Genomic DNA, 20,908 nt, shown 5'->3' on the forward strand with positions numbered 1-20,908 from the left:
CAGTTGCAAAGACCACAGAAAAGGACACAGTGATTCTAGTACTTTTGTCACTCTTCAGTCACACTAACACAAAACTGGTGAAACATCAAATAACCCCTAGTTATACAAATAAGCTGAAGTGATTCACCATGTGCCTCGACCAAAATTTGGAAAAAGTTAACTCTCCAACTTTTGCAAGTGCACTGCAATGAAAGCTAATGATGTCTCTCAGGGCTCTGTATCACATGGACACAGATGTGTCACAGCAACACCTCCAGGCACAAGGCACCATTCAGAAGATCACTGAGCTCAAGCCTACTTATCTCCCAGTTAGGGAGATAACCAACAGAAATAAGTCTGCAAAGTCTAAAAAGGCTCAGAGTTTCTCAACATCCCCTGGAAGGCAAAAGGCAGTTTCTTCAGCTTTGTGGCCTAGCTACCAACCCTTCCCTTGTAAGAAGGAGGCATGGCTGAGAATTCCAGTTCCAGGAAACATTTTCAATACACACTGAGCCTCAGGACACCACACTCACCGCGTTTTTCACTATGTATTCTGAGGTAATAGTCTCCACTTCTTCCACTGTGTAAGATGATACATTGAGACCAGCAGGTTGGGATTCATTAATCATCAACAACTGGTAATATTCCTCATTGGCTACATGAGAACAACAAACAATTTATAATCAGGATTATCAATAAACACCCAGTCCAGAAGCAGTAAGTGGCAAAAATATTTTTTTGGCATAAATGCAGAAGTTGTGAAGTTGGCAGTTGGGAAATCTAGGCACTCTTCCAAATACATCATTTTCCCTGGTAGAGCTTCCTCATCAGTAACTTAAACAAAAGTACATATCTTAATCTACCCATATATGAATGGTCATGTATTGTAGTCTGACAGTTCAAACACAATGAAACTGTAAATTGTTTTCAAATCAATTTTCTAACTCAACCAAACAGCAGTAAAACATCAGTCCTCTAGAGAGCTGCTTCAACTCCCAAAGGAACAAAAGTTAACAAAGCCAACAAATAGGAACGACATGAAAATATCTGGTTAGGAAGGCTTTCAGCCATAGTACAGTTCCCTTTGTAGAGCTATGTTTATTTAAACTCCTATTTTGAAAGTTTCACTTTAGCCAGGTTGGCATTATCTAGGCAGTATCACACTTTATTACCTTTAACTTGTTTAATGCTTTTAAGGGCATATTTCAATGTCGTTAGGACACTGGATTTTCCTTTGACTCTCTTCTCAGAAGGAAGGTGAGCTTTCAGCTCCTGCAGTGTTTTCAGCAATTCCTTTTGTGTTTTGGCTTTAGTGGACTGCTCACTACTGTAAGATGAAAAACAAAAAACACAACATTACTTGAATGCTTGATGTAACACATCATCCTCAGAGAAGCCCAAACGTACTCTGGCACTTGTCACCCACATAAATTTCTATCACTAGCCTCATTAACTTTGCAGTACTCACTCAGTATCAGCTCCAGAACTTAAGGAAATTCTTACGTGACCATTTAAAACGAAAGATTTACCACCACCTGGAATGTAATTGTAAAATGGACTCTATGTGCACCAGTGTACATGCCCAAGCACCACAGAATTTTTTTTTTCTTTGCCACAATCCTCCTCCTCCCTTTTTAGTGGTACTTTCCTTAGCCCCTTTCAAAATCAAACTCAAAAATGTTCATGGACTTCAAAGGAGAGAAGCAGGAGGTCAATTCAAGTCTTCACCTCCTGTTCAAGCAGGTTCTCTTAAGAAAGGTCTCTGAAAAGGGAATGGCAGTGGGAGAGCACCAAGTTAATGAAACAAATAGAGAAATCCTTTGAATACTGTATCCCACCTAAGCATGCCAACACACTAAGTAAGATCAGGAAACTGATTACATTTGTAAGAAAAAGAATCAGAGGAGACTGGAGACAGAAGCTGCATTCACAGGTCTCAGGTGCATGTTCAGAAGAGCTACCTCAGTGGAGAAGCACAAACTACAGAGACTATAATTGCCAGTATCAGAAAGTTATCACCTTCCTTTTCAGTTCCTGGAATCTCTCCCCATTATTGAGAGGTGCTGATACAGTCACAAAGGAAGAGAAAAGGAGGTGAGAGAAGTGAGGGAGAGGGTAGCAAAGATGGATGGCAGATGGGTAGGAAGGTGTTTCCTTGCCTTTCCCATTGGAGATTTTAAAAGCTGATCTTTCACAATGATCAAGAGGATTACAGAGTTGTTCTTAAATCCTCCTGAAATTTTTTTCCCCTCCAAAGGAAGGTCTTCTCTTAACACCTGATTGTCACGGCTGATAATCTGTAAGAAGTTACCCTGGGCACTGCTGTGGAAACAACAGTCCTGGCAACTGCACTGCCTGACTGAAGCGGCCAGAAAAGCGGCTTCAGCTGCCAAGTAATTTTCAAGAGGATTTGTGAACATTTTTCTGAGAAGTTTTAAGAGCTTGAAAAGGTAGATAAATCATCTGACAGGTGTTGGGTGTATTTCACCAAAAATGCTTGCAAAGTGACAAAGCTGTACTCGAGAATACACATTGTTCGTGCTTCCATCACAATGCACTGCGAGACACGCAGTGTTCATTTACTCACTGGTCATTTTGTACCAACAAATAATGGCAAGGGATCAAACAAAAGACTGTAGGACTCCCTTGGGAAACATGATGTTCATGCTGTGTATTAAAATCACGTGTACAACGTGGCTTGACAGCTTGGACTGCTGCAATCAAACAGGGCTTTGTTAACTGAGTTTCATAGAAGAACCCTTCATGTTGGCAGTAGGGAAAAAGAGAGAGGAAAGTTTATGAAATAACTGAGCATACTGCTGGTTTATACTGTCAGAGTAGACTGTTTTGTGAGAGTGGTCAGATTCTTCTGCAACAAAAAAAACCCTTTCCAAATTAGCCAACAACAGCAGCAAATACAGAAGATGGATGTTCTTGGAAAGTAAGTTACACAACTCCAGAATGTTTTTCTAGAGAGCAGTAGCATCAGGCACAGCAGGCAGCCACAGGGAAGGTGTGACTTGCAGAGGACAGAATAAGCAAGTTGATAAAGTTAGGAGCTTTTCATTTTGCTTTTTGTGGACAGCAAACTGGAAAGGTACCTACAGATATGAAACTAGAGCTGCTGGTTGGCAGTGATACTGAATGCAAACCCCAGTATTCTGAATCAAAGACTAAGTGTACCAAGGTAAGTAGTTTATCAGACTACTATAGTCTTCTCTTTGAAGATCATTCTCTAGATGTCTTCAGCTTCCCATTCCCAGATGATCAGATTCTGCTCTGTAACCCTCTAGCACAGTGCCTGATGGCTGGTGAGAACACACTACCATCTGGATTCTTAAATATTTCTGAGCAGAGAGCTATTCATAAAATTTAAAACTGAAACACCAAAAAAACTGCAGTAACTAAACCTCTCCAAAAATCTCAAGAAGAAAACAAAACCAATGGAAAACAAAGATTAAAAAAGAGCCTTTGTTTTGCTCTTTCACACTAAGCAACATAAAGTCTGCATCACAATTTCCAGTGGAAAACAAAGCATGGAACAAAATCTTCAGGTGCATGCAAGGCAGACACAGAAAATATGGTGAACACACGCCAAACGGTGCAGAGGTATAATTTGAATTTGCCACTTTTCTAGGAACTGCATCAGGCAGAAACACATTCAGGCAGGCAGGTCTTAGATATGGGTCTTAACTTCAACATGCTCTAGCTAGGTATCTTTGATCTGCTCAGGACCAGGCTTTGATCTCCTGATCTGACTTAAAAGTTGACTTAAAAAAACAAGTGCAGCAGGGTACTCTGAAGTGTCTAAATATGAGCCTTCAAGCCACCAGGCTCTTCAAGGCTATCAGGGACAAAAGCAGAGTTCATACAGAGGGATTCATTCCTGCAGCTGGGGTTTGTGTATCATTTAACCTTACACTCTGGGGCCTTGAATCCCAGCAAATGGAACACAGGAGAGGCAGGTGATACAGCTGCTGAATAATAACCCAGCTCAATGATGAATTCTGATGTTAACACACCACCAGGTTCAGACTAAATTCTGAACAGGAAAAAAATTTCAAAGCTACAAAACCCCACCATAACTAAAGCAATATTCAAAGGGACCCACAAAAAACCAAAATTAAGTTAAGCTACTGAATCAAAACAAAGTAACATGACTTCAAAGGTTACCACACAACTTGCATGGAACAGCAACAAAGAGCTCTAATTTAATCAAGTGGTTAATATGAGATGCTACTGATTATGGACAGGAAGAAATCAAAGACAGGATTTCTTGTGTAGTCATCCAGGTTGATGCAAAACAAAACAAACCAAAATACAACATTATTTAGTTTTCAGCATTTAGGATATTACTGAAAAATATATGCCCATTAATTTACCTGCATCCACTGCTGGACTGATTGTGTTCAGAGTTTGCAATCATCAGACTAAATGCATTTGAGCTTGAACTAGAATAAGGAAAAGAGAAAAAGAAGTTGGTTACAAGAAGTTGGTTTACAAGAAAATAAATACATAAGGCAAGTTAAACACTCAATGATGAGAAGAAAGATGCAAATTATGCTGGCAATGCAAACACCAACACCAGAGACCTTTACTTTAAGAATTATACTACATAATTTACACCACACTTAAGTAGCACACTCAGCTCCCTGCTGAAGATGCTTTATACCTTAGTTATTATTCAGGAATATCGATTCAAATGTAAAAAGTCTTTAGGGGCAAAAATAAAAGTGAAATGTATTTAATAATAGCTACTACCTTTTATGACAATCTGAAGATTCCATGAGCATTGCTGAATCCTTCCCATTTTCATCAGATTCATGACCATGAGAATCATGCCCACTTGAATAGTTTTCATTTGTGTCATTCCCACTGGAGTCATTTCCACTGGAATCATTTCCACTGGAGCCACTGCTCATTTCAATATCTTCCTGAAGAACTTCATGAGAGTGTTCAGGCTTTGCTTGAATTTCTGAGTCTTCAGCAATCATCTGGCTGTGGTCACTTGGAAGTCCAGAATAGTCACTCATCTTGAGCTGCTCTTTTAAGGAGAAGGACAGAGAAAGGTTTCCACTGATGCCAGGCTGCTGCTCAGGGTTCTGCTCCTCAGTGCTAGAGGAGAGCCCCCAGAACTTGACAGAGTCCGTGGGACACTCATCAGAAACACTGACAAGACCAAGAGCAAATCAAGCCATATTCAGAATTTTCCTCTGTGTAAACTCTGTTTGGAAGTACAGATGCACAAATCTGAGGAGGAAGGGAAGGAAGAAAAAAAATTATTTTCTTGTTTCCCTTGCTGGCAAACTGGAATTTGCACTGACTGAAGAAAGCAAAAAATGATATGCGTGGTTAATACATTCAGCATTTGAATGGTGAAATGTTTCAGTTAAATTGAAAATCTCACAATGTTTGATCATGAAAAAGGTATTTATTTTTTTAGTAAAAACCCACACATAAGAAAGAAAGTTGAATAAACATGGAAAAACTCTTGAAAAGTTCACATATTCCCTTGTTTTCTATTTTCTTGCTTAATACTTGCCAGTATTGCTGCCTAGATTTGGATAACAGCTATTATGATTTTCAGTGAAACCATTCCACTGCCATTCAGTCTACCTTGACAAAGGAAAAAACTATGCAGACATAAGAGCATTTCTTATTTGGTTTGGAGATAATTTGGGTTGGTCCTCTGTTTTATACTGGGGTTTGTTTTTTTGAACATCAGTTGGGAAGGAACACTACTGTACTCTTCATTTCTTTCTTTATATAGAGGCCATGTAGGTGAGCAGACAGAACATGCAGCAGGAACAAACACACAAACACACCTAATCACTACCACCAAAAATTCTGAGGCATAATGACCCTGAGAATAATTTAATCTACTGATTACCACTAATTTGGGGGATATGATAAAAATTGCTTGGAAAAGTAAAGTTAAAACAAAAAAAAAAACCCATACCCCTGCTTTTAAAACAAATTCTGATTCACCAGGCTCAAAAATCACAGTTTATACAAAGGTGAATCAAGGGCAGACCAATATTGAACTACCATCAAAAGAGAAGTACTGGAGAGCAGTTTAACTTTATTTATTTTTTAAAAAGATCGTATTTAATCTGACTCACATCCTCATCCATTTCAGCAACTCAGAGACAACAACAGTATAGAACCATGAACTAAGATTCTTTGTTGAGAATCTCTGTTGTTTTCAAGACAATAGAACCATGTGTATTCCTTCCTCTTTCTTCCTTTAAAATATTCAAGATTACAATTATTCACTAATAAACCTCTGACTAGAATAACAGTGAATAAAAAAAATTAACAACCAAGTTTTTTTAATATTAACTACAGCAGTTTTGTCTTAAGCACAAATAAAAAAAATATTTAGGTATTTAAGAAAAGACTGTAATGGAAAACATTCACAATAGTAATTTAAAACACACCATGATTCAACTCCCCTCAAAGCAACACCACATGGAAGCTATTTTCTTACCCTCCTAATTGATGTTTTTCCAGGCATTTTACATTTATTTTGCATTTTCCAGAAAACACTACTTGGCTTCTCATTTGGTTACAATAATATGCAAGATATCTGCTTTCATTTAAAAGTACAGTTTAAGGACACTTACAGCATCAGTAATGGTATAAAGATATAAATAATTTTCTTTTCTTACAAGTTTATTCACAAGTGAATTATAGATGAATAATTATAGGTGTATATAATTCACCAGTGAAGGATATTATTATGGGTGATAATAGAAAAATGCCTTTCACAGTAGAGTAAAATATACTTTTTCCTTCTGCAGGTATTCCTTTCAGGTATTTTAATGCAGATGAAACAGACCTCCTGTGATGCTGCTGTACTGAACACTATACCCAGGCACTGAATTACCCCTCAGGAGCTCTGACAGTTTTTTCCTGGACTAAGGTTAACCACCTCTGTCTTGAAAATTACATAACCAGAGCATGGGATAAAAGAGTATTTACTGTGAGATGGACCTGTAGGGTTATGTCACAATAGCACATTCTCTGGTGGCCAATGATTAACCGGGTCAGACAGCTCACCTCTGATTTCACCTCTGTGCCACAAGGAGCTGCCACTTCCCTTGCCCTCCTGGGGACACTGAGGGAAGCTCTGTGGCCCTGGCACTGTGTGAGCCAGGGCTGCAGGGACAGGCTGAGCTCAGCCAGCCTGCCTGGCTGTGACAGGGACCAAAAGCACCCCAGACCCAGCATGGAACATGGCACAGGAACTCCTGGTACTGCACAGGGGAGGAGTGCTCTATAAATGTGTCAGACTAAGCCTTTTCTGACCCAGAGATGGGACAACTGAGAGGGGTTTTAAACACTTTTATTCCATCTTCAGTCTCATGTGAAGGGTGAAACAATACAGGTGTTATAATTCATACCATCACAATCAGAAGCCAACTATTTCCCAATTACAATATACTGTAAGTGTTTCTTGGCCTATCAACTTTAGTCACACCGTGCTGAAGATGCCTTAAAGCCAATCCTCTAAAATCACTTCTCGTGAGTCCTACTACAATGCATCATTCATAGTTCTATTTCTCTAAAGTATTTAGTCTTATTTGTAAGGCCACCTTGCAGAATTCTCTACAAATTCATTTCCCACATAAATGTGTTGATCCATTTGCACCCAGGGGATGCTCTTCCCACTGCTGTGTAAATCAGAGCATGTCTGCTTAAGTAACTGCAGCCACTCTCAAAAACCATTTCCCACATGTCATTTATCCTTTTATTTCTCAGAGGACACCGAGGTTGTAAAGCTCTATGGAGAGTTCCATGAGTTAAGGTAATTAACCCCATCATGATTCATTCAAATGAAGCTTTAAAAAAAAAGGCATTCATAGCATCACCTTAAAGGAGGCCTGAGGTGTACAAATGCAAGGCAAGATCTACAATTTCTCATCCTATATTCTGTACCCAACTTTGGAGTTACTTCCTGTTTTCCTGACAAAATGCTACTTAGAAAGAGCTTTAGATACATAAGAAAAAATATTGCCACAATCAAAACACCACTATCTGTTAGGAAATCATATTAAAGGATAAAAGGAGAAAAGACCTCTCGCAAAATATAAAACTAAAAAAACCCCAAATTTGGCCCACTATATTTACTCCTTTAAAGAAAACTATATAAATCACTACTGGTAGGTTTATAAGCATTAACTACCAAAGACAGACTCTCAGAATAGCCCTAAATTCTCTGAAGGCAATTAGCCCAATATAGCAGTAATGCAGTATTAGTAAAATTGTGCTATTTATAGTAAGAGCAATGATTGTGCTACAGCTTTCCTACTCTGATGTATATATTTTGTGTTTGAGTTTTTAGGCACAAGAAACCTCCTGAATTCTGATGCCAGAGAAGATTACATGTGCTGTAATATTTCCAGCCATGAGAATTGTTCACAAATACTTTTTTGACACAACCTTTCCTAGGAAAATTATTTGCCCAAAGTATTTTCTGTAATCTTTGGAAGTCTAAGAGGCAATGAAAATGTGCCATAGCTAGCATGTAGAGTCTTACAGTTTGAATGGCTGAGTTGTTAAACTACTGGTGAGTCATTTTTCCAACTCCAAATATCATCTATTGTCTCATCTCCTCCCTTCTTTCCATGACATCCAAGCTAGCTTCTGCCAGGTATCTGTAGGAAACTTCAGCAGCGTTTCCTTAGGTGGGAGAGAACTGTTCCCAAAATAAATAAATAAATACATCTGTATGCTATCCAATAACTTTTGAGGACTTTCCTGTAACTCCAGAAATAAGAGTTGATTGATTCAACGACAGTCAAGCTTTTAGGTTTTAAAAAACATTTTTATTATAAGCAATGAGTACAAATTAAGAGAGTCACCACCAGAGAAGAAATGGATACAAACCCTTAGGAGATACTAGGTGAGTTTTTTTCCTCTTGATACCTGGCAGAAACGTGTGTCAAGAAGCAATTCAGTTGTGTTACTTCTGGTTCTAACTAACAACATGCCAGAACTTCTGCAGCTTTGTGCACACCTAATAACTACATTATGTGATCCAAATTGTAGTCACTAAAGACAATCAAACCAGAAAAAAACAAACAAAACAAAACAGAAAGAGTATTTGAGTAATGGAGAAAACACAAGGTTGTTATCTTTAAAGGTATGTTTCAAAAAGAACTGGCTCAGCTTGAGCTGGAATGGTTTTCTTAGGCAAGACTGGAAGATTAATGTCACTGAAGAAAGTCAGTCTTGCACAAAATTTCTTCAGTTTCAAAATCTCAAAAGCCTCAATGCCAGAGGCACATACCAGAGTAAGGAATACAGGAAGAGTAAAGAGGAAGGAAGAAGAAAAATATTATGATAAACTTGCAAGAGCTTCTGAAGAAAGGGAAGCCTTTCTAAAACAAGACTTTACCTCTTTGGGGGAATCTTAGTGCTTTTTTAATTTATAATGTGATATTAATATCTGCCCTAACTCTGGAGACATTTTCTTAGAAGAGATAGGAGTAACTGTGAAAAAAGCTCAGGCTGGCAGTAACCCTCCACCATGCTCTGCAATTTAGATAAGAAGTGATGCAGCTGGCCAGCCTTCACTCTGAGCAGAGAAAGAGCTCTAAGTGGAACATCTGCATGCAGACACCAGCACTGTGTGAACACTTCAGGAGCACAGACGGCCAGACAGCACAAAGAGATTCATTATCTTTGAAACTAATTCTCAGGGAAAATGACATAATAAATTGCACATATTCATCCCACTCATATGCTTGAATGAATGCCCAATCACTAACCCAACAACACTGGAAGGCAAAAGCTTGCATGTTTTCCCAGTCTGAGGTTCTCTCTTGTTACCAGTTTGAGGAAGGTAATTACATCCCATACCAAGTTCAGCAAGCATCTCAACATGGAAACACAAAGAGCTCTTTTAGGTTTGACATTGAAAGAAGCCAGGTTTTTCTTTATTTTTTGCTCTATCTTCTAAACTTTTAAGGGATGTATATTTTGACTCTATAAATAAAAACTTGTAAAAAATTTAACTGGCACCAGCTAAGCTTGATTTTACAGCAACTGGCTCACAAAAACCCATTCTATTGCCTCTGGCAAAGACTAGAGCTCCCATCACACCCTGATGCAGTGTGTGAAAGGCACCATAATTCCACTGAGCACTAAGGACAAACGCAGGCATTGATTTGCCAGGTTAGATATGCAGCAAAGGTCTTCTGGTTATTCATTACCTACAGTTGCTCCTTTATTCTGCAGTAAGACAAAGGAAACAACCTGAACTTGAACACCACCAAAAAACCACACCAAAATATGTATGGACAAATGCTGAAAGAAGTAGTAGAGCTTGTTTTTGAAAAACACCCTTAAGAAGGGTTGTAGAACACCAACGAGGCAGATTTCTTCTGAAACAGTACCTTTAAACCCAAAAATCTTGTTTCAGCAGAGATCTGGTTATGTTCAGAGAACAGATTTTTCCAGATTTCTTTTCACACAAAAACTATCACGTTGACTACTGGCATATAAAGGATGAGAAACGAACAATCCAGAGACGAAATTATCCAATTCAAGAACTGAGTAAGAGGCAAACATCTCATGATTTGAGTCTAAATTTGCAACTACTAGCAACTTACCAATGCTCCCAATATTTCCAAAAAAGCAAGAGCCGCACCATGTTTTATGCCTATAGACATGTAAATATTCAGGTACTCTTAACTGTACTAGAACCTGTACTAGAATTCCTAACAGTCAGGATTAAATTTTACTGAAGATCTTGTCAACAAGAAGGACTTCCAAATGTCTTCTAGATTTTTGCTTTGCAAAATTATAAAAGTTTTCTTATTTAGATGACAAATAACTAGCAAGGGTTTAGTCAGATCATGCAACTCTAGATATGATTGAAAATTAACATCTACAATGAATGCATTCCCTCTGTGCAATTAGACAATAATTAAATGCTTGGTAGTCAAAAAACGTTAAGAGAAAATGTTGGAAAACAAGCAATAATCCAAGAAGTGACTTGTTCAACTATGCAACTTGAACACTGACAGCTTCGTGTTTTCCTGGCAAGAACAATTAACAGAATACCTTCACTAGGACTTTTCTAGGAAGGGGGGGAAAGAAAAGATGTCAATATTCTCAGATTATAGGAAACAGTAACAAAGACGATCAATAATTTCTTGCAAGAACTTTTTAGTAAAAAAAAGAAAGGGAGCTTTTTTACTAGATTACTTAACTCACTCCAAGTAATCATGAACAAGTTTTGTTCTTTTTCTAAAAAAGCAATGAGATGTCAGTGTCAATAAAATTACCAGCATCTAGTATACCACAAAGGCTCCCATAAAATTTGAATTTCACAATATTCATTTCGCAACTTTTTGATCAGGAGTCGCCTTTCAGCTCAAGAAAATCTCAAATACAAGACTCTTATTTTCATTATAAGGGTCATCTTCATTAACCACTGTTTTCAGATGCCACTTTACAAAGGGAACTGATCAAGACACAGCCTTGTTCCTGAACCATCTGAGTGCCACCCTGAATTTACAGCAGCACCTATACAGGAAGACAGGAAGAAGTCAGCATTAGATCAGGGCCCTGGCATTCACAGTGAAGATGCTTCCAACCAGACTGTTGCCTCACTGAAAAAAACCTCAAACCTGAATTTAGGAGTAAGTACGATTTAAGGCTAAAAAATGTTTTAGATTCAAATAAGGTAACTCCCCATTTATATCCAAAATATTATTCTGAATGAGTACATATATATAACTGAAACCCCAGTTTAAAGATAACAACATAGAACAATATATTTTCTGCATAAGCTCTAGAGGAGCAGGAGGGGAAGCATCTTTCTACTAGCATGAACCATAATAATTATGTGTGTTTCTTACCTGGTTTTTCTACGAAAAGGTGGCAAAAGTGTTTATCAAGCTCCCTCCCAGCTAGCATCAAAAGCATGAAGTGCCTAGGTCCAGAGTCTCCCACATGCATTTAATTCTTGTCTCATCCTCTTCTACTGGAAATCTTTGACCATTACAGAGTCCGGACACCTCTATAACTATAAAATATAAAAGAAATACCTGGGCCCCCCAACAGTGTCCTCTTCAAACAGATACCAGAGAGATGCTCACAGCTATGTCACTCCTATGCAGATAAATGGTGGTTAAACATGAAACTGTCATACAGCAGAGGAAGAAGACACAAATTTACATTTTAAACACTTTTGCTCTGAAATAAGGTCTTAAAGAGTTTTAAAGTAATAACATGTTCTGCACTAGACAAAATAACCCTTAGGATTCACAATCAGAGTGGTATCACACTGTGTACAGTCAGCATGGGCTGACACAGCCACTGGGAACACAGGGCTGGCCTCCCCAGCAGGGCACAGAGCCAAATGCCTGATGTGGTCAGCAGGAGCTCCAAGTGCTCATCAAGTTTTGGTTGCAATATAATTTTATGGCTCTCTATCACAGTGGGATTGGTAAGAGCATTAAAGATTTTACCAGGCAGTTATAAAATTTCAGTTCACATAATGACTGAGATCAAAAGAGCCTTCTGGAGGTACCTTGTCCAACTCCCTGTTCAGGCAGAGTCACCTAGGAGCAGGCTGCTCAGGAACCACCAAGAGATGACTTTTGGCTATCTCCAAAAATGGATAATCCATAGTCTCTCTGGGCAATCTGTTCCAGTGCTCACTCTCTCTCACAGTAAAAAAGTGTTTCTTTATGGTCAGAAGTCTGTACTAACAAAGCCTATTAACATTATTATTCTTACTAAAAAAGTTTCTCAAGAGAGATGCTGGGAATTTTGATGAAAAACAAAATAACTGAAAGTTCTTCTAAGAAATCTAGGAAACTAAGTCTGTTGGTGCATGCCACTGCCATGTGGCACAAATAAATGGTAGAATAAAAATCAGAAGTTCAGAAGACCAACATTTGTGTGGCAGACAATTACATCATTCTAAGTGCTTCATCTGAACACGCAGAAGAAATGTTTGGAACAGTGCTCAAATCCCAAGCTAACCACTCTGGAAGACAGCCCATGCTAACATGCCTTAATTTAACATGCTGCACGCCTACCAACTGTTGAAAGTACACTTGTGTTGGCCAGACTAAAGGAAGAATTTATTCACAACATTCCGTCCTGCGTGACATCACGAAGCAAGTACAAGTTCTAAAATACTCATTATATAAATCGTATGCACTGGTTCTTTAAATGTTTTGTTTCTTTTTCTTTATCATAAACTGATAATACAGGATTTAAATTACAGCCTTTATCTCTGGCCACAATAAGCATTAGAAATTGCCGTAGCCAGAACTACTTGCAGATTTCACAGTTTTTAGCCTGAACATTGGAAATGTTATTTCTGGTCATTTCTGGAATGTCTTTCAGCACCAGTTAAATCTTTGTTTAAAGACAGCTCTTGCAATTCCTTTACACTAACTCAAGTCCCTGTAAAATTTCAATTAAAGAAAGTTAAAAAGGTTTTCAAAAGTCTAAGTTTGAATATATACTCACAGTGGCAGCATGTACCATTTTAATTGTGCATCATATTGGTTTCATGTATTTAACACATTTAAGAAGACATTAAAACATTAAGAAAGAATAGTCCTTGTAAACAACTAAAAATTTTCATAAGCCTTTCTACAGTTTAATGGAAAGGTAGACAAATCTACACCAATACGATTTTTATCTGAAACAAAATGCCTGGTTTGAATGACTTATATTTAAACAATCTGAACAGAATTAGAGGCAGCCAATTTTACCTGTTTTCTATTATTTTTCAGAGGAAATGTACAGGAGATTAAGTATGCCCAAAGTCCCAAAACACTACAAGAGTTCATCTACAGATGGCATCTCCACTAAAGTGTTTTCCACAGAAGGAAGTCTTAATTTGTTCAGTTCCCAAAGAACACAGAACTTGGGACATTTCCTCATTTCCTTCCATACTGACATATCTCTATTCTAAGCACAGAAGACTTCAAATACTATAAAGCAGTGAAAACCCTGCTGTAGGAACACACCTGTGATATGGGAGGCAAACCAAGCTGAACCAGGTTCACTTTCTGCAGAGAACTGAAGTCACACCTGCAGCATTGAAAAGAGTCAGCTGTTAGAACCTATTCAGATCACATTTTCCAGCCATAGAAAAACAGGATTGTTTGGGGTTTTCTCTCAATCATTTAGACTAAACAGACATTGTAGTGTTAATTCTCAAAAGCTCAGTTACAATTCCATCTGTATTGCAATATTACAGTACTATCCAGATCAGCTGTCTTTCCTGTCTAGGGCCAGTACTGTGGCATCATCAGGTCACATTTAATGAAAGCACATTATAAATTTTCTTCACATCACAGATTACATTCCTCCACCATACTCCTTTAATTATGTTTCCTTTTTTTCTCCAATAACAATAATCAACTTTATTTTTAAAGCAGAGCACGACTGACCAAAGATACTGTTGGAAGCTATAATTTGCTTTTTTAAAATTTAAGTTTAGGAGCATAATATTTTCCCTTTTCTTCCTGAGCTATCATCCTGATTATCTAAGTAACAGTAGGTACTTGGTTTTCTGGACCCCAAAAGTTTCCTCATAATTCAAAGTTCCTTACCACCTGCAAGAGCAATCCAAAAAATGGAAGCTATCAATAAACACCTACACAGCAAACACTGCAGATGCAGCACTTGATGCTGGCACTACACTAAATTCTAGTTTCATAAAGATTTAGAGAAGCCACAGCATTTCCATGTACTTCATGATTTGTGCAACAGGTCTTTGGAAATGTAAAGCCCTGAAGATCCCCATTTTTGGCATTCTGACACTACATTTCAAAGGAAGTACACAAAAGAGCAATAACAAAATCACAGAGGCACCTCCCACCTCCCCAAGTTCAGAGTCATTAAGAAACAACTGATATCACAAATCACTTTTATGGGTACAGCATAAAACACTCACCTCAATGAATGTACTAATCATGGTCTTTCCAAATCTCAAAGTGTCATCAATATATTCCTATTTTAAAAAAAAAGAAAAAATATCAGGTTTTGTAAGCAAGGTAAAAATTTATCATAAAGGATAAATCAAATCCATTTCATCATGCAATAGAAGTCAAGCCATGCAAGATATGTCTTCCACATGTGAAGAACAATTATAAAGACTACAAATACAAGATGAGAGGAAATACAACCAAATTCTACTGATAAAACTATTTATTATTATAACCTAACTTCTAAACTGATTCCTTGAGCAATGCCCAGAATAACTACCCACTAAAGTCTGTTCCCTTTATAAATGTAAGAAACCACCTCAAATTCTCATTTCTGCCAGAGCAGAAATAAAGCTCATTTTACCCTTTCAGGCAGATATTCCTTGTGCTGTTAAACCAACCACCTGTGCCCAAGACTCCATAGTGAATTTGAACTGATCATTCCTGAGAACAAACAGAAACCATCTCACAAATCTGTTCTTTCACCTTGAATAAGAGACTTGGCCCAGAGCCAAGTTTAATTGCCAGCATGTTGGGTATTTGCTATTGAAAAAAAAAAAAGCAGCATGGGCTGAGACATCTTCTAAAGACACTAAACATCATCTCCTTCACATGCCCCATGCTGGTTTCTAGACATCCTTTTTTCCAGCTTCCAGTCTTAACAAAAGGTGCCTTCTTAAAGGTATGCAACATTATTTGTATGCAGTGTGAATTTTAAAAAACACCTTATTTTCTTTGTAACCAGAAAATGCCATTGTCTTCCAAGTGGAACTGGAGCTACAATTAAGCACAACATCAATAATCAGAGCTCCAAATTTGCATGTCAACTCTTGCTCCTTTTGAAAAAAGTAAGAAAAAATTATACATTTGAGGTTGCCAAGTGTTTTCACAGAAAAGAGAGAAAAAATACGATTTTCCCCCATGCAGCCATATATTTCACCTTTATTATAGGTGAAACGAGATTTAAAAGTATCTCAATACCATACATCACCTTTAGTATTTGTTGGCATCCCCATTAAGCAGTAGCATATCTACTACTCCTTTAAGAAAAAGGACACTTTCACCACATTTACTGTAGTTCCAGGTTTATGCTGCTCTTCAGACACTGCTGTGGTTCACAGCCTGTTCAAAATTTCAGCCAGAATCCAAGTCCCCTTCTGGAAGATGCTGTGCCAAATAAATTCTTGTCCCCATCGCATCAATAATCCACTCCAAAAAGTGCAGCAACCTAACAAACACCATGTACCTGTCCTAGCAGTTGGATGTATTAGTACTGAAATAAGAGCTCAAGTCACAGGAGAACCATGGCAGAGATGTAACTGAAATCAAGTAAGTGCTTTTATACACTGAAGATCTTTGTACAATTAAAGAAACTAAGCAGAAACATAAAAGTACATGTAATAAGGTCAAGCACAAAAACTGTACTAAGATACAAAAGCTGCAAGGAATAAGGAGGATAGGAAGAAAAAAGACAAGTACTAGGCATCCTCACCACTTCATCTTGTCTCCCTAAGCTTCAATTACAATAAATTGCAGGTGTTATTTAACAGTGAATTGCCTCTGTTTCAGGACAGGATGTTAGAAAGGCTATGTAGCTTTGGTTCTACTTTTTAAAAGTCAGTTCTACTTTTAAAAAAAGCCATCTATACAAGGAAATCTCTGCCCATCTCTATTCTACCTATAAGGAAAATCAAGTGTTAAGAATTACCACAGTATGCTCAAAAACAGGTGAAAGCAAAACTAAAGTCTTTCCCAGACATTTTGGCATACAGATGAAGTTTCTTTCCCAGCACCAAATCCTGTCAGGATCAACACCGGTACTGCTTGTACTGAACTTCTGCAGCCTGCTCACACCATCTGTAGAATCTCCTCATCCTCCTGCCCCAAGAAATGCTTTCTGTGTATTTCAGTCCACTCATGTAAACAGCATATTGAGTCACTACCCCTTCAGCATACCCAGTAAAATTTTCCTCCCTATTGGGAGAAAATTAAGGAAAAATGAAAACCATATTCCATGTTTATATATGTTGAGGAAGGTAAATTTAATGTCACTTATGATTGTGTTCTACAAGCAAAGCTGCCTAAACTGGACTACCAAAAAACACCGGAGAACTCATAAGGGTCTTCCAGGACTACTACACACTACTTCAGCATCAGATCACCAGCAGCTGTGAACATCTGTACAAAAAATTCTTGACTTCACAAAAGCTTTCATACACACAAATTCGCCTAACCTCCCTTTCACACGTGGATAAGCAGGAGAAACGCGCGCTTCAGAACCACTGCCTGGGCAGCTCACACCAAACTCAGTGAATCGCTGCTGCCCCGGGTGACTCCTCACCAGGGACAGAACCAAGACAGAGGATTCCGAACTGGTGCAAGCCCGGTGCAGCCGCTCAGACAAAGACCCGGGTGGGCAGCCCCAGAAATGCACAGCAGAGGCCCAGAGAGAGCACAGCAGAGGCTCTGCACAGCAGAGGCCCAGAGAGAGCAAGCACAGCAGAGGCTCTGCACAGCAGAGGCTCCGCACAGCAGAGGCCCAGAGAGAGCACAGCAGAGGCTCTGCACAGCAGAGGCCCAGGCAGAGCACAGCAGAGGCTCTGCACAGCAGAGGCCCAGGCAGAGCACGAGCAGGCTGCAGCAGCGTGCCGGGGATGCGCTGAGCCGCTCAGCAGAGCAGCCGAGCCCGGCACGGACAGCCGGGCATGCGGGGCCCATGTGCTCGCTGCCTGCCTACTACACAGGGCTGTGGCTGCCGCAGCACCGCAGAACGGGCTCACAGAGATCTCCACTCGCTACAGACACTCGCATCATCCCACCCTTCTCATTCTGGTCTTCTCCGCTGCACTAGTTCACAAAAGCAGCCTATGACCGCAAGAAATCCCAGCAAGAGACAGCAAAACTATCACTCTCTGAACTGTGGTTTTGACTGCTACCTTCTCTTTTCCCGTGTCCTTTAAACATACTTCACAGAAAGAAGTCTAAGAAGAAACACCCTCATCCCCTCACAAACAAAGCTCCAAGTGTCAGAAGGCAGAACTCTGCAAGCAAAGGCAATGTAGCATTGCTTCTACTTTTAAAAAGTCAGTTCTACTTAAAAAAAGCCTTCTTTGCTAGCCACCAACAACCAACAATATTTCAGTCTGACACCACAGCAGGGTTTAAGGCACCAGTTCAAGCAGGAAAGCAGACAGACCCCTTTTACACAGGACACAAAATAGCAGCAGCATTACTTTCAATACCAGCACTTTCTGCATCCGACTTCATCCAGAACCAAAAGAACAAGTAAAAGCCCTTTAGAGTAATACAACAATATCACAAAGAATAATACTGGTATTAATTGACTCCTTTGCTGTTCAGTGCTTGACAAGCTAAGTTAACATAATGAATACTTAAGCAGTTTAAAACTTGCACTACAGGGGTATAACTGAATGTGGAATGCAGTAAGACAATCCAGTTTAATATCCCAATAATCCACCATCCTTATAGAGGAATTCTAGGCCATGCAATCAAAACTGGAGACAAAAATTCCTTTTCAGAAACACCTGATTATCTGGTAATTATGATGTGGTAATGTTATGAGTATAATACAGTGTCTACAGGACACTCATGCCAGCTATTACACAAGGCCTTGCTAAGAACATGACGTTCCTTTTAACATAGGCCAACCATAGCAACCCTATGGAAAACACTACAGTTGATCTAGACTAGTGATAATTTACTTGTTCTACTGGCTACCAGTAATCTTCTTGCTTTTAAACCACAACAAATATACCTCATCCCATGGTAACTTGCTCATTTCCTTATTCTCTGAGGGGAATTTTTTTATTTTTTTTTAATACAGTAAAAGATTTTTTTTTTAATGCAGTAAAGCATATTCTAATACTGTAAAGATGTTAGAGAAATAAGGGTGTGGCAAGAGCCCAGGAAAAAGAAAACTGTTTATCAGTCTGTATCTAAGCCAAATACTTCCTGGTTATAATAAACCTCTGAAGCAGAAGAAACATCCAGAACTCTACTGCCAATCACTTTCCCCACTTCATTCTGTCCTCATACTTTGAGACTAAACTCCACCAACATCTCAGTTTACTAGAAAAGCTTATTACTGTAAAGAGCATATTGTTCAGGGAGATACTCAAGTAAGTTTATCAAGTAAACTGTGTTGTTACATAGTTTAATCTCATGACTAGAGGACGAAAAAGCAGAAAAGGTATTATGCCAAGAACATGCTACCTCTTTAATGCCTCTCCGTGGAAATCCAAAATGAGTAACAGTAAACTGTAAAAATAAAAACTACTTGGATTTTCACTGATATTTGTTTGCTAAAACAAATATAGGAAGTCTATTACAAGTCCCACCAATGGACAAATAAAGAAAAATTCCAGCAAAACCATGCAGTCTTTGAATTACAAATGAAACAAAAAACCTTGTCAAATCTGAAGAAGTGCACAAAAGGCAAAAACCTGCTTTCCATGCATTTGCCTTCTGAACTACATCAAGCCAAACCACTTCTTCAAGAGACAGACCATCATCCTTCACTGCGGTGCTTGACATTTATGACACCCAACTGCAATACCTTCTTTCTGCCTTGAAATACACACTTGAAATGTCCAAAGCCTGAAAGTTTTGGTATACTTTTTTCTTCTACTCCAGGCCAAAGGCCATCTCTTTTCCTCTATGTGCTACCAGTGAGGTGAGCAACCTCCACAGTTCAGAATCAGCACTCCACACCTCAGGACAGTGTCGTCATCACAAGACTAACATCTAGCTTTGTATGGGGCAAGGACACAGTCCAGTCCTTCAGTGAAACTTCCTCACTTTGCAGAAATAATGCAAGTTTCAGAGACAAAGGGAGAACAGAAAGATCATAAAAGCACTCAAACACTTGCAAGCATAAGCAAGAAGGAACTTGATGTTATAGTGCAACAATGTGGGCACTCTCCCTAACACCAATCAAACTGTGGCTGAAACAATACTGGCGACTTGGAAGGTTTTCTCACCATACTAATCAGGTTTTTACTCTACTTCTGACTTGACAGATACTCTTACCACTAGAATCATTAGAGAATTCCCACTTCTTTCCCTTTACTCATGATAGTTATTCAATCTCAGATGTCCAAGATAATAAATCTCAAAGTCTTGCATTTGTAAAATAAAGATGTGAGGTTACAAAGAAGATGGAGAAAGACTTCTTATCAGGGCATGTGGTGACAGGATGTAAGGCAGTAGTTTGAAACTGCAAGAGGGTAGCTTTAGATTGGACATATGGATGAAACAGTTGGACTTAAGGATCCCAGAGGTCTTTTCCATACTTAATGAATCTGTTTCTTTGATCCGAATCAATGCACTGTCTCAGCCAAGTTACTTTTTCACTGTAATACACCTGGAAGCACTGTGGTTTCCAAGTACCTGAGACCTCCTTGGAGGCCTTTTTAAGCTCCTATGGTACAGAGAAATGCTGTCCCTTTATGAAAATGCTTACCCTATTACGAAAAGTCAAATGTAAAGCGTCAGCTTGACTGTTACCATGCTGCTCACCTATTTGCATGAAACTGTACTTACATAAAGCGTTTTGTAATCATGCATGTAATACTATGCACCTAATGTGCACAGCAGCACAACCACACCGTCTCAAGGAACAGACTGTCCTTACAACTACAGGCAACACAAAAAACGAATGGACAGCACCTGTTGCCTGCTCTACCTGTGGCTCACACATCTCAGCGGCGCTGAGGTTCTGTTCCTCGCTGCCGCACAGCTCCTGCCGCGGCGCGGCCCGCCCGGCCGGGACACCCAGCTCAGTCCCGGGACACGCGTGCTCTCCGCCGGTTCCCCCGCTCCCTGCCCCGCATCCCCTCGCACAGACGTGGCCGCAGCCCGCGGAGCGGAGCCCCGCCGGGGAACCGGGTCCGGCCCCGCCGCTCCGGGCCAGGGACAGCGCCGCCCCCGCGGCATGCTTG

The 20,908-nt window shown here is 39.3% G+C and overlaps 1 protein-coding gene across 6 annotated transcripts in view; it reads right to left on the reverse strand.

Annotated features, from left to right (window-relative positions):
* The window catches only part of PER2 (period circadian regulator 2), a 45,296-nt gene extending 24,413 nt beyond the window's left edge, over positions 1-20,883 (reverse strand). Inside the window, exons 1-8 of one of the 6 annotated variants that reach the window (XM_039727938.1) lie at positions 20,653-20,883; positions 14,918-14,974; positions 13,986-14,049; positions 11,853-12,013; positions 4,741-5,023; positions 4,362-4,430; positions 1,152-1,306; positions 513-634 (exon numbers count right to left, since the gene is read on the reverse strand). In XM_039727938.1, coding sequence (XP_039583872.1) covers positions 513-634; positions 1,152-1,306; positions 4,362-4,430; positions 4,741-5,023; positions 11,853-11,952 — 729 coding nt within the window. In that variant the 5' untranslated portion in view covers positions 11,953-12,013; positions 13,986-14,049; positions 14,918-14,974; positions 20,653-20,883. Of the gene's footprint in view, positions 1-512; positions 635-1,151; positions 1,307-4,361; positions 4,431-4,740; positions 5,230-11,852; positions 12,106-13,985; positions 14,050-14,917; positions 14,975-20,652 lie in introns of all 6 variants that reach the window. The other 5 variants (XM_039727939.1, XM_039727937.1, XM_039727941.1 and 2 more) reach the window with 5 other exon arrangements.
* Between the last annotated feature and the right edge of the window lie 25 nt (positions 20,884-20,908).

Source organism: Passer montanus, unplaced genomic scaffold, assembly GCF_014805655.1.
Source record: "Passer montanus isolate IOZ18808 unplaced genomic scaffold, ASM1480565v1 scaffold63, whole genome shotgun sequence".
Lineage (NCBI taxonomy): Eukaryota > Metazoa > Chordata > Aves > Passeriformes > Passeridae > Passer > Passer montanus.